The sequence below is a fragment of the Protopterus annectens genome, chromosome 10.part0 (assembly GCF_019279795.1).
Source record: "Protopterus annectens isolate FY-2018-M chromosome 10.part0, PAN1.0, whole genome shotgun sequence".
Classification (NCBI taxonomy): Eukaryota; Metazoa; Chordata; order Ceratodontiformes; family Protopteridae; genus Protopterus; species Protopterus annectens.
In genome coordinates this window covers 1,723,127,410-1,723,143,779 of record NC_056744.1, presented here as the reverse complement: position 1 = coordinate 1,723,143,779, position 16,370 = coordinate 1,723,127,410, and the positions used below count along the sequence as shown (strand labels likewise).

The 16,370-nt window shown below is 42.6% G+C and overlaps 1 protein-coding gene across 2 annotated transcripts in view; it reads left to right on the top strand.

Annotated features, from left to right (window-relative positions):
- The window catches only part of LOC122813957 (zinc finger protein 26-like), a 350,754-nt gene that overhangs the window by 95,752 nt on the left and 238,632 nt on the right, over positions 1–16,370 (top strand). For both annotated transcript variants that reach the window (XM_044086504.1, XM_044086503.1), the window contains exon 5: positions 1,225–1,351. In XM_044086504.1, coding sequence (XP_043942439.1) covers positions 1,225–1,351 — 127 coding nt within the window. The remainder of the gene's footprint in view (positions 1–1,224; positions 1,352–16,370) is intronic.

Here is a 16,370-nt window from a genome sequence, read left to right as displayed (position 1 = left end):
ACATTTTATGTCCACTCTCATGTTTCCACCCCTCACTCCATCATGGTCCCACTGCTCCCCACTGTTCTCCTAAGTGGCCCTCCAGATTCCAGTTATCCAGTTCTAACTGATTTTTCCTTAATGTATTTTTTTCATTGATATCCCATTCATTCCTCATTGCTGAACTTGTCCTTTGGAAAAGTAGAATGGAGGGGAGAGTTAGTTTTAACCTGCAAAGTTCAGAAATCCTTAGTTGCACAAGTGGAAAAGGTAAATGTCTGCTCTTCTATTCCTTTATCACCTTAAGTCAGCAGGTGCACAAAATGGACCTGTGTCCTTGTAGCTTAATTTGATCCATGGCTAGGATGGGGTGAAGGTGGCGGCTGTCCCGGATGCAACTTGTTAGGGACCATGATGGATGGTACTGGTCAAGCAGAAATGGAGTGCCAGCAACGCAGTGCCAGCAGTAGTCATTCAATACTGAGGCCAAAATTCATTTGTTTTTACAAGTCTCAGCTGTGTGGCTGTTTAAATGATTAAATGAAGTAACCTTATAAAAATGAAGAGCTTTCTTTCTCTCTTTCTCTCTCGCTCTCTTTCTTTCTCTTTTTATTTTTAACTTTAGTTTGAGAGGTACCAGTCTGTTGAACTGCCGGAGTACTTCCTCCTAACTTCATGACATGTTAATCCTGTCCTTGATCAGTTCCATCTCAAGGATAGATTGACCATCCCAATCGCTCATTTCCTACTATCAGTTGTTGACGTGCCCAGAAATGGGTGGTTTAACTGTCTGTCCTTGGACTCCTTTGCTTGCTCTTCCTCCTTTCTTCCAACAGAGCACACGGCAAACCCACTTTAAGAGAAATTAAAATCCCTGGTATGTAGATAGTCTGCTACGCTTTGGCCATTTGCCTGCATGCTGGCATTTTTCCTATCATATTTTCTCATTTATTAAACTCAACCAGCCAAATGTCAACTTCCCATTTCTGTTGAATTTGCATTAAAAAGACTCCTGCTGTTTTCTTTTCTCTGTAAGTATTACCCTTCAGAACTACTGAAATGGTGTGTCTGTCTATACTCATTAGAATGAAAGGGGACTTGACTCTTAATGTAGGACCACTGTTGTAGTTTTAGCATAAGAATGTCCCTTCTAATGGCAAATGCTAGTATTTCCTGTTGATAATGACACCGTTTGTCATTAGCGGTAAAAGAAAAAAATGAACCACACAATTCATCTCTTTACAGGTTCCAGAAACCTTTGAGGATGTTGCTGTCACTTTCTCAGAGGAAGAGTGGAAGATGTTAAGAAAACAAGACAAGGAGCTTCACAGAGAAGTGATGGTACAGAACTATGAAACACTGATTTCAGTAGGTAAGTGTGGTCATATCCTATGTAGGTAGATCGTTATATTGAAAACTAGGCGTGTCCTATTAAAATGCAGTGTTAAGATATCTCAACTCTTTGATAAGTGATCTGGTCTATTGTAGGCCGTTTTCAGCCATAACCTGGGACACAGATGTGCAACCTATTTTTATGAAGCAGAGTGAGGTTTGAGTACCTTGAGAAATTTAATAAGACGTAAGAGAAGCATCCAAACTCCCCACTAACTGTAGACATTGATCAGAATTCAATCCTGAACTCTGTAAGTGTGAAGAAACCAGATTATTCATTCAGAAATGTATGCATTGTACTGGGAAAAGATCTATGCCACCTTTTAACTTCAGATGTCATGACAGCTATGTTAACACCATCCTATAAGGAATCTATGTAGTCACGAATAATCTTCCTCCATCCTTTTAGGGGCATTCCTCACATAGTTACAACATCTTCTAGTTTTCAATGTCATTGTTTCTTTCTGTGGGTTATGCTGTGTATGACAATGTTGTAAATTAAATTTTTATTAATTCCACCTTTTCATATTCTTCTCTATATCCTGTCAGGTGTATCCATTTGTTCTTTTACATGAAACTGCAATCTCTTGGTAAATGTGCACTGCCCTATGAAATACTGAATATTCTCTCTCTCTCTCTGTTTCAAGAAAGTAATAATCCAAAGATCCAGCAGTCACTCTTATGAAATAATTTTTTGTTTATAATGTATTATTTATTTACATTGTAAAACCTGTTGGGTATGTTTGGTCCCTTTCGCAAATGACAAAGGGGTCTAGTATCATGCATTAGGAAGGTGGATATTTTGGGAATCAAACCTATTTCTGCAAGATTGTAGTGAAGATACTAAACTGCTCTGCTCTGCCCTGTACAGTCACAGAGCACTCAAGGCAGAGCTTCTGTTGTAGACCTGCAGCTCCAGTTTTCCTCCAGTTCCTGCTTTGGATCCCAGTAGCTCACCAGCCCCACATATAGATTTGTCACTTTATACCCACCCAGGGGCTGTCAGATGTTTATGTGGTTCGTAGCATAAAATCACTGGTCTTGAACAATTTTCATGTGTCTCAGTCCGTACAATGATGACACACAGAGGCAGAGTAACAAGTAAGTGTAAGGATATAGATATGTGGGATGTAATCAGAAAGGCCTGAAAGGGAGGCCCTGCATTACTAAAGTTTGAAGGTAAGATGGACAGTTTCACAAGTATGCCCTATACTTACACTGGTTACCTGAATGGTGACCAGTCAATGACACACAGAGGCACAGTAACAAGTAAGTGTAAGGATATAGATATGTGGGATGTAATCAGAAAGGCCTGAAAGGGAGGCCCTGCATTACTAGAGTTTGAAGGTAAGATGGACAGTTTCACAAGTATGCCCTGTACTTACACTGGTTACCTGAATGGTGACCAGTCAATGACACACAGAGGTAGAGTAACAAGTAAGTGTAAGGATATAGATATGTGGGATGTAATCAGAAAGGCCTGAAAGGGAGGCCCTGCATTACTAGAGTTTGAAGGTAAGATGGACAGTTTCACAAGTATGCCCTGTACTTACACTGGTTACCTGAATGGTGACCAGTCAGTGACACACAGAGGCAGAGTAACAAGTAAGTGTAAGGATATAGATATGTGGGATGTAGTCAGAAAGGCCTGAAAGGGAGGCCCTGCATTACTAGAGTTTGAAGGTAAGATGGACAGTTTCACAAGTATGCCATGTACTTTGTTACACTGGTTACCCGAATGGTGATCACTCAGTGCTACACCTTGACTTTTAAGATGGACAGTGGGTTGTCTTGAGGTACGGCAACCACTGCACATTACACACCAATAGCATACTGAGTAAAGTCAAAAAAGGAGGCGGTTGCCAAAACTAATAAAAAAGAAAAAATACCACCAGCCACGAACAAACTCCTTCCATAAAATGTAAAGACCAGGTAATCCACGACGAAACCAACAGTTTGGTTAACGCTTTTATTCACCACACATAAAAAACATGCGTTTTCGTCCTAACCAAAGGACTCCATCAGACAAATACAATAAAATCCATTCAGCTTAAATACTTCCCATAACTACTAATTTGATTTGGAAACCAATGATTTCCTAATTATAAAATTCAAATGAACAAATCACAGTGGCTTATTCTTGCATATTAATGTCTTCCTTTTAAAGTGTCTTGTGCTTTACTCAGTATTGACCTCCATAGCGTTATATTAGCGGTATAGCGTTATATCACCCCTACACAACAAAAGAAACATTGTAAAAGGGCAATATGTAAGGGGGTCAAGAATGATGGATTACCTGGTCTTTACATTTTATGGAAGGAGTTTGTTCGTGGCTGGTGGCATTTTTTCTTTTTTATACTGAGTAAAGTCACAGGAAATGCTTCACAGACAGAAAATAATTTTTTAATAGAATTTTTAACACTTTTCTCCTTTTGAACTTCAGAAAATGCATGCATGTTCTAACTTCACATTTTATGTAACAAAGTCACATCATCTTAGCTAACTTGAAAGGTGTTTTAAAGTCATACAGTCTCACAGTAAAATATATCCTGAATAAATGTTACGGGTAATAATACATGATCGCATATGAATTATATAAAATAAAAATAGACTTTTCTAGTGTTAAATAGTTTTATTGTATCTAAAAATTTAACCTTCAAAATTAAAACTTAATAAATATTTTATCTATCTGATAACGTGTTTATATGTAAAGCTTTTATTCTCTATAATAAAACTGAACCATAAAATACAAGTTGTAAATTATAGAATTTATGGCTTTCAGTGTAAAACACTGTTAGTCGTTCTGTCATTCACCCTAGCAGCATTTGTTGTGTCCAAACATAACATCAACTGTCTTTATTCTAGAATAAAGTTCAAAGGTTGACCTCTGAAGATAACCTCTAAAGAGACCTTTTTGACCACAAATAATAAATGTTCTTTTTAAAATTCTTGCAGTCCAAAGAAAAAAAATGATTAAGATGGACAGAGAAATAAAACTACAGAATGGGCAAATGTTTTTATGAAAAAATGTGTCTTGTGCAAATGGTGTACTTTGATCAGTGTTAGGCTTTGTGTAGTATTCCCTGCAGGGGTATGTGTGCCTGTAACACTCAAGCAGTTGTGTACCTAGCCAGGTGTTTTTCTTCTGATGGAAATTATGTAGGAAAGACAAAAGAAATTTGGAAAAAAAAATCTTAAGTAAAAATGTCATACAGTTTTAGAATTGCTTTTGTTGTGCTTCTTCCTTAAATCACGTCAGGAAAGTGCAGTGAATAGGTTCATAGGTAGGTACTAGGCTATCTGCCCGAAGGCATTTATAAGCCTAGCCAGAATGTGTTGGCTTTCGCTGCCCCCTTAGATTAGTTCCGTGTGCCTCTGTCCAGCAGAGCCACTGAAGTGACCCCCGGGGTAAACTTTCTGTTTCCCATCCACGCATCAAGGTTCCTCTTGAAGCGTGTTAGTGAGGAGCTCTGCCTAATATAGATTGGAATCTTGTTCCAAAGCATGGGAAGTCTCCGGGACAGGAATTTGTCCCCTCCAGCACATCCTATTTATTGTTGTGGTGAGGTTTAGATCCCTAGAGCATGTGGCTCGAGGGGATATGGTTTTCTTTAGGTGGAGCATGTCCATCAGTTCTGGGTTGGACATGGCCTTGTATTTCAGGGGCAGAGATCACCTCTGAGTAGGCGGTATGCAACTGAGTACAGCTGGAGTTTCTTCAGTCGAGCTGCATAGGGCATCTGTTTGAGGCCAGTGATCCTCTTGGTGATGTACTTCTGTGGTCTTTCCAGCTGTTGCACATGTGTTGTAAGGTACATCCCAAATTGGGTGTTGTACTCTATGATGGGTCTGAAGAGTGATGAGTAGAGGGGCACAATTACCTCTCTTGATCTGGATGCGAACCCTTTTCTGATTAGGTGGGCCACATAGAAGGATTTTCTAACCACTTTGGCAATGTGGTTATCAAAGGAGAGATTACTATCTAGTTGGCTCCCCAGATCCCTTATTACGTCTTCCGTATTTAGGGGACTACCACCTGTGTGGTAGTTTGTGGGTACTTTGTTTTTTCCAAAGGGGATGACTATGCACTTTTTGGCATTTGGCATGAGGCCACGATTTTTAAACCAGGTATCCATCTCAGTGACACCCTCTTAGAGGATGTCTGTGTCAGCCGGAAAGCCATTTATAGCCCCTAGTTTGCAGTCATCTGTGAACTTGGTTAGCCATAGTCCTCCTGCGCTTGCCTGTACCTCTGAGAAGTATATGCCGAACAGGAGGAGTCCTAGGACTGAGCCCTGGGGAATGTCACTTGTAACCGGTTTAGAGTCGGACCTCGCTCCTGCAACTCTCACCATGTGGGTTCTGTCTATGAGCCAGTTAGCAACCCATCTTGTCATGTAGGGGTTTATGTTCAGGCTGGTGAGCTTGTCTATAATACCAGAATGGGGAATAGTGTTAAAGGCCTTTGCGAGGTCTAGGTAGGCTGTGTGTGTACCACCTTTCCCTCATCTATAGCCTTGGTAACTGTCTCAAAGAAGTCCACCAGGTTTAGGAGGCATGATCTGCCCTTAACAAAGCCAAACTGGGTAGGGTCCAGTGTTTGGAGGTTCCCAATGTCTCTGTTAAGGAGTTCCATGATGATGTGCTCCATAGCCTTGCAGACCCAGCTAGTCAGGCTTATAGGGTGATAGTTCCCAGGGTCTGTTGTGGCTCCAACTTTGTGGAGCGGAATAACCATTGCTGTGAGCCTCTCCACAGTAGCCTGTGGAGAGGCTGAGTTTGAACAGTGTGTTTAGGTGAGGGGTTAGCTTTTCTTTGAGCTCATGTAGGATGCAACCTGGGACACCATCCAGTCCCATTGATACTGTGTTTTTGGCTTTGGATAGGGCTGCTTTAACCTGAGTGTCTGTGATTTCACAGGCTGTACATTCTTCTGGTATGGTTATGGGCCCTTTTGGGGGTGAGAGGGGGGTGAATTTTGCACTGAACCTGTCTGCCAGGATGTTGGCGATATCGGTCGGTTCTGTGTATTTGTGCCATTCTGCACTAACTCCAAGCAGATCTGACCATTGTCACTTAGATTCTTGACATAGCTAAAGAATGCCTTGTGGTTATCTTTGGAGTCCTTGACAATTTTTCTTTTGATGCTTGCCATGGATGATTTTATGAGGGATCGTAGTTTCTTGCTGATATTGATCGGGGATGGCTTTCCTTCTTGGGATTTTACTCTTTTCTGTACTAGTTTCCTCCTTCTGTTGTATAGCTCATTTATGGCAGGGGTCCACCAGACTGGTTTCCTTTTCTTGGAGGAGTGTGTCTTGGTTTTGCTTAGGATAGCATGATTCGTGCATTCTTGTAGGTGCCCGTAGAATGCATTAGTAAAGGATTTTGCAGCTTGGACTGTGTTATCCATTAGTATGGGGGCTTTGAAACTTTCCACCTTGGTCTTAAGTAACGTGAAGTTTGCTTTTTGTCCGGGGGTGGGGGTGGAATGTGGATATCCAAAATGATTTGTTTATGGTCAGATCTAACCAGCGAAGGGTTGACTTCCGGTGTGGAACACCGGTCACCCATGTTGGTGATGACCAGGTCCAATATGTTGTCACCTCTGGTGGAAGTGTTGACCAGTTGATCCAGGGCGTTTGAGTTTATAAATTCTAGGAAATGTTGGGCAAGGGGATTAGTGCTTGAGTAGTTCTCCAAGTTAATGTTTGGGTAATTGAAATCAGCCAGTATTAGAGTGTTTGGTAGGAATTTTGTTTCCCAGTGTTTCCAGAAATGTGGAATGGGGATCCTGGGACATGGTGGGTGATCTGTGGCAAGCTACAATTTGAATTGCAGTTTTGCCCATTGTTAATTGCACATGGATGATCTCTGAAGCATCGTGCTGTGCCACTAACCTGGAGGTGTGGGTATCCTTGATGAATATGGATACGCCCCCGCCTTTTCTATTTCGGTCTGGGTTCTGTGTCCAAAATGTATGGTATGAGTTGTAGCCTGATAGTGCTGGGGTGCTCTCTAGAGCCTTAAACCAGGATGTCCTTCAAGAATGCAACTGCAGTCCTTACATATGGGTTGTCCTGCCTCAGGCAGCCCTCGGTCGGCCGGATTCCAAAGTCTGGGTCCGGTGTCGGCTGATGTCGTCTCTTCCCCGATGTCAGAGCAGCTGGGGTATAAAAGCATCAGCCGACGCCATCTTCCTCCGTCTTTCTTGCCGTGCGGTGCCCGAAGCAGAAGCAGTTCGCAAATGCTGGTCTATCAGCTCCTGTGTTTTATGTGTCCGAAGTCATCAAAAAGCTAAGTACCCCGTTGGGGAACCTTTTCTTGCCTCAGCCGATGTCAGAAAAAACTGAAAAAGTTAATAATTGTTTGTCTTGTGGTAAACAAATACCTCATAAGGACTTCCATTCTTACTGCCTCCCCTGCCTTGGCCCAGACCACGACGTCTCGGCCTGTGCTGCCTGTGCTTGCTTCAACAAGCGCACACTCAGGCGCCAGGCAGAGTTTGCTGAAGACTTTTTTGGCAATAAATTCTCTTATACCATGCCATTGGAACAACCGACTCCTCATATTTCCAAAAAACGGAAAGACCGGGACCGACATTCTCGGCCCGCGACTTCCACCGACACCACGCCAAAAACTACCGTGAGTGCATCGGTCTCTTCTGAGGCGGTTGTTCCACCGCTCCGGACCGACGACACCGCTTTACCGATCACTCCGGCCCCGGAGACTGCGCCGGTGCCGGTTGTTGATTTTCCTCCAGAAACTGAAGCCCAAGATTTACCTGAGACCATACCGGTGGACAAGGTTACCCCAGCACGTGGGGCAGCTAGGCCCCCTATGTCTATGTCTATCAAGGCCTACACACGTGCTAAGGCTGCCAGCCAGGCTAAGTCTCACCCTCCTAAAGCTTTGCCTCAGCCCACTACTGATAAGCAAATCATGACCTTAGCTGCACATTTAATTTCCTTAATCAGAGGGTCCTAGGCCCATCCTGTAAGAGGTTCTCAGCCACCTTCAGACAAAAGGCCCAGGGTTGAGCATACAGACACCCTTTCTTCAGATGAAGCCTCTGGTGACTCTGATCACTCAGATACCCAGGAAGAGTCCTTCCAGGCCTACGAGGATTCTGATGCGGAGGAATCTATTCCTTCTGCCTCTCCTCCTGAGGATATTTCTTTTGGGGAAATTCTACACTCCATGAGAGAGCATTTTCAGTGGCAAGGTCAGGAATTCTCCGACTCCAGGAAACTGCTTTGTACCTTCCTTAAGCTTTCCCAACACAGGCCTTTAGCTATCCCTCCAGTGTTAGATGTACTGGATGATGTGTACTCAGATTCGAGTGCTTCCCCTGATTCTCTCCCTCCTGCTCCTGTCAAGCCAGACAGATACTACAGGGTTCCTGAAACTCACAAGCATTTCTTTAAGGCCCATTCTGTTGATCTAGAAACTACTTCCCAGGGGCCCAAAGGGGTGGCCACATCCACGGCCAAAAATCCTTTGCCCTCAGACAGGGAAGCTAGGTCCTTGGAGAGGTGGGGAAAAAAAAATTATACCTCAACCACACTTGCCATGAGGGCCCTTAATTGCCTTTTTCATATGTTTCAGTATCATGATTTCTTGATGGATGATTTGCAGAAAAAGTTAGCCTCTCCTGAGCCTTTAGATAGAAAGGCCTTGCAGGATTTGGTCCATAACACACAGCAGGTTAGCAATCATTTTCTTCAGTGTGGTTATGATGCATTGGAAGCTTCATGTAGGGCAGCTATGACAGGGGCCGTCATACATAGACATGCATGGTTGAAAGAACAGGCATTGCCAGATCATGTTAAAGTAAAGCTTCTAGATGCACCTCTGGAAAAACACAAGCTATTTGGTGCTAATGCTCAGGATGTGTTGAAATCAATTGAGGAAAAGGCTAAATCAGTGCAAACAGTCAAGGATTTCCTCCAGGTTCAGCCACCAAGGTTCAGCAGGAATTGGCCTTCTAAGAATTGGTCCTTTCCGGACACTGACAAGTTTCAAAGGGGAAAAACAGGCGTGCCCGAGGAAGAGGGCAATACAGAGGCTCCTACAGGGGACGCCAATGGCAACCGACTAATCAGAGAGGTGGCGCAGGAACTTCCCCTGCTCCACAGGGACAATCACAATGACTTGACTTTGACACCGCCAACCAAGGCTCAAAGAAAAGCACCTTTAGGCAGAAAATTATCCTTATTTTCAAAAAATTGGCACATTTTAACAAAGGACAAATGGATCCTGGACATAATAGACCAAGGCTACAGGTTCCACTTCCATACTTCACCAACAAGACAAGGCATGCCAAACCTGCCACAAAATCAAAGGGCAGAGGCATTCGAACAAGTTTCAAAGCTGATACAAATCAAAGCAATAGAAAAGGTTCCTCCTCAGGAACAAGGCCAGGGATTTTACTCAAGACTGTTCCTTGTTACAAGAAAAGAAAAGCAATGGATGCCTATACTGGACTTGTCCACTCTAAACACTTTTCTCATTGTACCAAAATTCAGAATGCTGACACTACAGCAACTCCTTCCCATGCTGGGCAAGGGGTCTTGGCTGGTTACTCTGGACCTCAAGGAGGCATACCTGCATGTCCCAATCAGACACAGTTGCAGAAGATCTCAGATTTCTTGCAGGGTCAGAGCATTATCAATTCTCAGCATTGCCTTTTGGCTTATCTACTGCGCCCAGAGTATTCAAGAAATGCCTGGCATCAGTAATTGCACACTGCAGACTCCAGGGGATACAAATATACCCTTACCTGGATGACTGCCTTACACAAGCGGACAGCAAGCAAGCCTTGACAAAAAACTTGAATTATGTCATTCACTTACTACAGGCTTTGTGATACACAGTCAACTTACAAAAATCAAGACTACTGCCATCCCAACAAATTATTTTTCTAGGAGCCAAACTAGACACAGAATCACAAATGGCTTACCTCACAGAAGAGAAGCAAGAACAATTACCACATTACTTCAAAAGCCTAGCAAAGCTCACCCAGATGACTGCAAGGAAAATCCTGCAGGCCCTAGGTTTCATGGCATCTTGCATTCTACTGATTCCACTGGCAAGACTACACATGAGAAAACTACAGTGGTACCTAAAAAGTTTATGGTCTCAACACAGCCACAACTTAGAAGCAATTATCCCACTCATCCCATGTCTACGAAGGGAATTTCTGTGGTGGGCCCAAGCAAGCCAGTTAAACAAAGGTATGCCTTTCAACAAACCTCAAACAAGCCAAACCATTACAACAGACGCCTCAGACCATGGATGGGGGGCGCACATGAAGGGCAGATGCATTCAAGGGCAATGGACCCCCCAGGAAGTACATCTACACATCAATCAAAAAGAGATGTTAGCAGTGATTCATGCAATCGAGGCCTTCGGAAAATATCTTCAACAAGGTCATCTGCTAATAAAGACAGACAACACCACAGTTATGTGGTACATAAACAAGCAGGGAGGTACTCATTCTTACCTCATTTGCAGACTAACAATGACTCTTTGGGAAAAGTCCCTGGAACTGAACATACAGCTGCAATCCCAGTTTGTTCCGGGCAGGGACAATGTTCTGGCGGACAGTCTAAGCAGAAACATCCTGGACCCGCACGAATGGATGTTGCATCCAGACATTTTTGCACAAATAACTCATGCATGGGGGAGGCTGGACATGGATCTCTTTGCCTCCCACCTCAATCATCAACTGAAAAAGTTCTGCTCGAGGACACACCACCCACAAGCCTGGAGAATAGATGCTCTCTCATTCAGCTGGAACTCTCTAACAATCTATGCATTCCCACCTCTACCATTAATGACCAAGGTGTTACTGAAGATCAAAGCAGAGCAACCGAAAGGCATCTTAATAGCTCCAGATTGGCCAAGGCAGCACTGGTATCCATTACTAAGGAGTATAACTTGCACCAAGCCGTGGCCCCTGCCTCAATGGCCTCTACTCTTGACTCAGCACAATTACAGGACGGTTCATCCCAACCTGCAAACTCTGCATCTGACAGCTTGGAGGGTTCCATGATTTCTCCCCATATCTCTCTCTCCAAGGAAGTTCAACAGATATTATTGGAAGCACGCAGACCTTCCACCAGAAAGACTTATTCAGCCAAATGGAAGAGATTCAACATCTGGAATACCAACAGGGGACAGGATGCATCAGTAATGAGCATCCCCCAAATACTGGAATACTTGGCAGAAATGCTGCATAATGGACTTTCCTATTCTTCCATAAAGATACACGCTTCAGCAATTTCAGCAAAATACAACACTGATCCACCTGTGTTTTCACATCCTTCGCTAAGACAATTTCTAAGAGGGATAAAGAATATCAAACCTCCCAGAAAACCACCAGTGCCTGCATGGGACCTCAACTTCGTGTTGGAAAAATTAACTCTTCCTCCTTTTGAACCAGCAGCATCTTCAGAATTGCAATTTCTTTCCTGGAAAACAGTTTTCCTGTTGGCAATTACCTCAGCAAGAAGAGTTTCGGAGATACAGGCCCTCATGGCAGTACCTCCATTCCTCATTTTTCATCAGGACAGGGTTTCTTTAAGAACTAATCCTTCCTTTATGCCAAAAGTGATATCCAGGGTGTCTCTAAATCAAGCAATTCACCTGCCTACTTTCTTCCCCAATCCTCAAAATAAAGGGGAAAAGCTGCTGCACACTTTGGACATACACAGACAACTACGCTATTACTTGGACAGAACAAAGGCCAACAGAAAGTCTGACCAATTATTTGTAGCATACGCTCCTGGAGTGCAAGGAAAGGCAATTTCCAAACAAACATTTTCAAAATGGATTGGGCATTGCATCAGATTCTGTTACTATTTCCATGGAAAGGGTGTGCCAGCCAATATCAGGCCACACTCCACCAGAGCTACAGCCACCTCCACAGCCTTTCTAAGAGGGGTGGCTACAAAGGACATTCTAGAAGCTGCTACATGGAGCTCCGTGCATACATTTTCCAAGCACTACAACCTGCCTTTATATTCCAGATCCCGAGCAGGCTTTGCTTCGGCAGTCCTGCAGGGCATTTTAGCTACACCATCCTTATCTTAGAGCCTACCACCCCCAGCTTGGCTATGGTATTCAACCCATATGTAAGGACTGCAGTTGCATTCTTGAAGGACATAGTACAGTTTTGTACCTACCATAAATGTAGATGTCCGATAGATATGCAACTGCAGTCAGGTTTTCCCTCCCTCCTACCCCTCTGTGTATTGGGTCCACTTCCCCTCCCTTTATACTTAGCTGGAGATATCTGTTATGGTGTATCTGTTTATTGCTATTGTGTATGTCTGGAAATTTTATCTAGTTCTAAATTTAGCCTTCCTTGGAGGGCACCTGGCATCTGTGGCAAGAAACACTGAGGAAGATGGCGTCGGCTGATGCTTTTATACCCCAGCCGCTCTGACGTCGGGGAAGAGGCGACATCAGCCGACGCCGGACCCAGACTTTGGAATCCGGCCGACCGAGGGCTGCCTGAGGCAGGACAACCCATATGTAAGGACTGCAGTTGCATATCTATCGGACATCTACATTTATGGTAGGTAGAAAACTGTACTTTTCTGTTACTGCACATATATCTATTTTCTCCATACTGAGGAGTGCCTCGAGTGCGTGCATTTTGAGGTTTAGACTTCTGGCATTGAGTAGCATCACCCTCAGTTTTTTGTTTCTTGTGTTTTTTATGGAGGTGGGTTTATCTTTTGAGCCTTGCCTAAAAAAAGCACTACGGGGGTGGCAAGAGCCTTCACCAGTATTCAAAAGCCTAAGGGTGACTGGTGCAAGCCGTCTCTAGTGAAGCAGCGTGGCTTGTCGAGCATGTCATCCCAGGTGGACAGACACTGGATCCCCTTTGAATGATACCAGAAACTTAGCCAATTGTTGAAACTGATAATATTTTCTTTATACCATGGTATCGTTCTTGGTGAGGGCAGGATGCCACTCAGGGTCAGGGTCATACCGGCCTGGGCTATGTGATCAGAGAGCTCTTCCATGTCTCTTTTCATGTAGTCCAGGGAGGTACGGCTCGGGTCATTCACACCAACATGGACAATGACAAAGCTACTTGTTCTGGAGTGACCTGAGTGCTTGTGTTATGTGGTGGATCCTAGCACCCAACAGGCAGCTAACAGTAACCTTCTTCTTATTCAGCCTAGTGAGTGAGACATCAGTGTGCCTGACTATAGAGTCACCTATTACTAGTATGTTGGGTATGTTATTTTGCCTTAAGGGCGGTGATTGTGTGGCACACTGGTTTTGTGAAGTATGTGTTTCATGGGTTGTGTTTGGGGGTGGAGGTTGCTTGGATGTCTGCTTTGGAGGTCTCTTTGCTTTTGCAGATTTTTATTTAGAGCCTCCGACTATGTTTTCGTGTATTTGTGTGTTTTTTGCTGGTGCTGGTTTAATGGGTCTGTGTGAGACTGGTGGTCTGATGTCAGTATTTCCCTTCTCCTCTTGACTGTCTGATCCAGTCTTGGGTTGAGAGAGCTTAGCCTCCAGTTTGGAGGAATGATCACAAGTATTAAACTACTTGGGGAACTGCTATACCCTTATCATAGAAGGCTGTATTACATGTGCTGCATTTATTAATGTTACAGGATAACTACATGTAGTCCTACGTACAGACATAGGAAACCAGAGATACCCTTGTCATAGAAGGCTGTATTACATGTGCTGCATTTATTAATGTTACACAATAACTACATGTAGTCCTACTTACAGACATAGGAAACCAGAGATACCCTTATCATAGAAGGCTGTATTACATGTGCTGCATTTATTAATGTTACAGGATAACTACATGTAGTCCTACTTACAGACATAGGAAACCAGAGGTACCCTTATCATAGAAGGCTGTATTACATGCACTGTATTTATTAATATTACAGGATAACTACATGTAGTCCTACTTACAGACATAGGAAACCAGAGATACCCTTATCATAGAAGGCTGTATTACATGCACTGTATTTATTAATATTACAGGATAACTACATGTAGTCCTACTTACAGACATAGGAAACCACAGATACCCTTATCATAGCAGGCTGTATTACATGTGCTGCTTTTATTAATGTTACAGGATAACTACATGTAGTCCTACATACAGACATAAGAAACCAGAGATACCCTTATCATAGAAGGCTGTATTACATGCGCTGCATGTATTAATGTTACAGGATAACTGCATTTAGTCCTACTTATAAATGTATTGGACATGTTCTCCCATTACCAAAGTTGGTTGTATTTACCTTTCTTTTTCAATATAGATGGACTTGTCAAAGGTGATTATTTTTTCCTTCACACCCGAGTGATAAAGTGAAAGTAATTGAAGGAGACGTGAATGTTAGAAATATTTTGTCATGAGTGATATGCACACAAGGAAAAAGATGTGCAACAATGTTCACAGGACAGATTATTGCAGAAGGTAGTATAAACAAAATTATTTTTATACATTCAATAGAGTTTGCCTTTCTCTCTTTACAGTTTTTTGGTAAAAATGTGCAGCAGGTAATAGTGCACAGACGTTTTGAGTTGATGGGAGATAGATGACTCGAGGGGGAGTGGATATTAAAGCTATCTGAAGATGCTGACATTTGGGTTTGCCTCACTGCTTTAACTAACTTATAGGAATCTAATGCAACTTAATGGTATGTTTTATTTCACTGGAATGTATCTGTTGATGGCAAATTTTATATGGCCAGTTTTGAAGTGCCTGTTCAAGGTACCGTGGCATTGTCCTGGTGCTACCATGGAGTCATTCCTGTCCTGCACTTTTGTATCCTTCTATTATGCATGTAAATCATACCTCTCAACTATACAGATTTACACACAATGTGGAGATGTTGGCCTCATGTTTTGTCTGTTTTTTCATAAAATAGTGGTTTTCTGGCAAATTACTGGCAAGTTCTTAAAAACTGAAGTTCTAAAATAATGACAGACATTTAGGTTTCAGACTTCATATCCTTCAGAAAATTCACGCTAATGCAAAACTTGTCAGTCTATCAACTTTCTAAGTTTGTAATTGAATATTTTGAAATGGTCGCTATTTTTGGGCCTTTGTCCCCCTTTTATTTATGGCGTTGTCCAGATTTCTTGCTCTTAGATGTTGAGCGGTATGATGTAATGATGCTTTGGTGAGTCTAATTTTGAATGGCTGTGAAACTCTTTAGTCTTGGACTTGTGATCTTTTGTTATGCATTCCTTACTTTGTGTGTTGTCCATTCACTGACTAGAATTTGTAAGGTGCTTAAATTTTGTGCCTTCTTTTGTATATATTGTTATGCAGTGCATGGAAATTATTAAGTACATATTATAATAGGCGATCATGGCTATTATACAATGACTATCCATTAGCATTCAAAAACGAGCACACTGACTGGCCAGCCCAACCAGCGTGCCTGTTGTAAAGTCTACAGTATACCAGAGGAAAAAGGTCTGGTCACCAGGACTTCTTTCCGTTGGTATATTATTTCAGTTTTATTTTTATTTCTTAAAAAATAAAAATAAAATCTTTAGCCTCAACTCCGGACATACCAGAGAGGCAGCTTGGACAAAATACTAGGGAAATTGGGTACGTTATTTAAAATTAAACACACGTACCTGATATCCCATGTATTTCTTCCATGCTGTCTTTCTCATACCCCTAAACTGCCTTAAAGTTTCTTCCGTTTCAAAGCATTGATGTACTGGGTATGCATGGGAATGCAAGTTCCATACACATGCACAGTACATCAACACAAGGAAGCAGTATACTACCAGCTGCGGAAGAACAGTATTGCACCATTATACAAAGACATTATTTAAGAAAAGTAAGTATTTTTTTTCTTAAATATTGTCATTGTATAGTACGAGTAACCGACTCTGTGGTTATGGTATAATGAAATTTACCCACGGTTGGCTTTATTTAATCACTCGGGCTTCATCCTCGTGATTAAACAATGCCAACCGTGGGT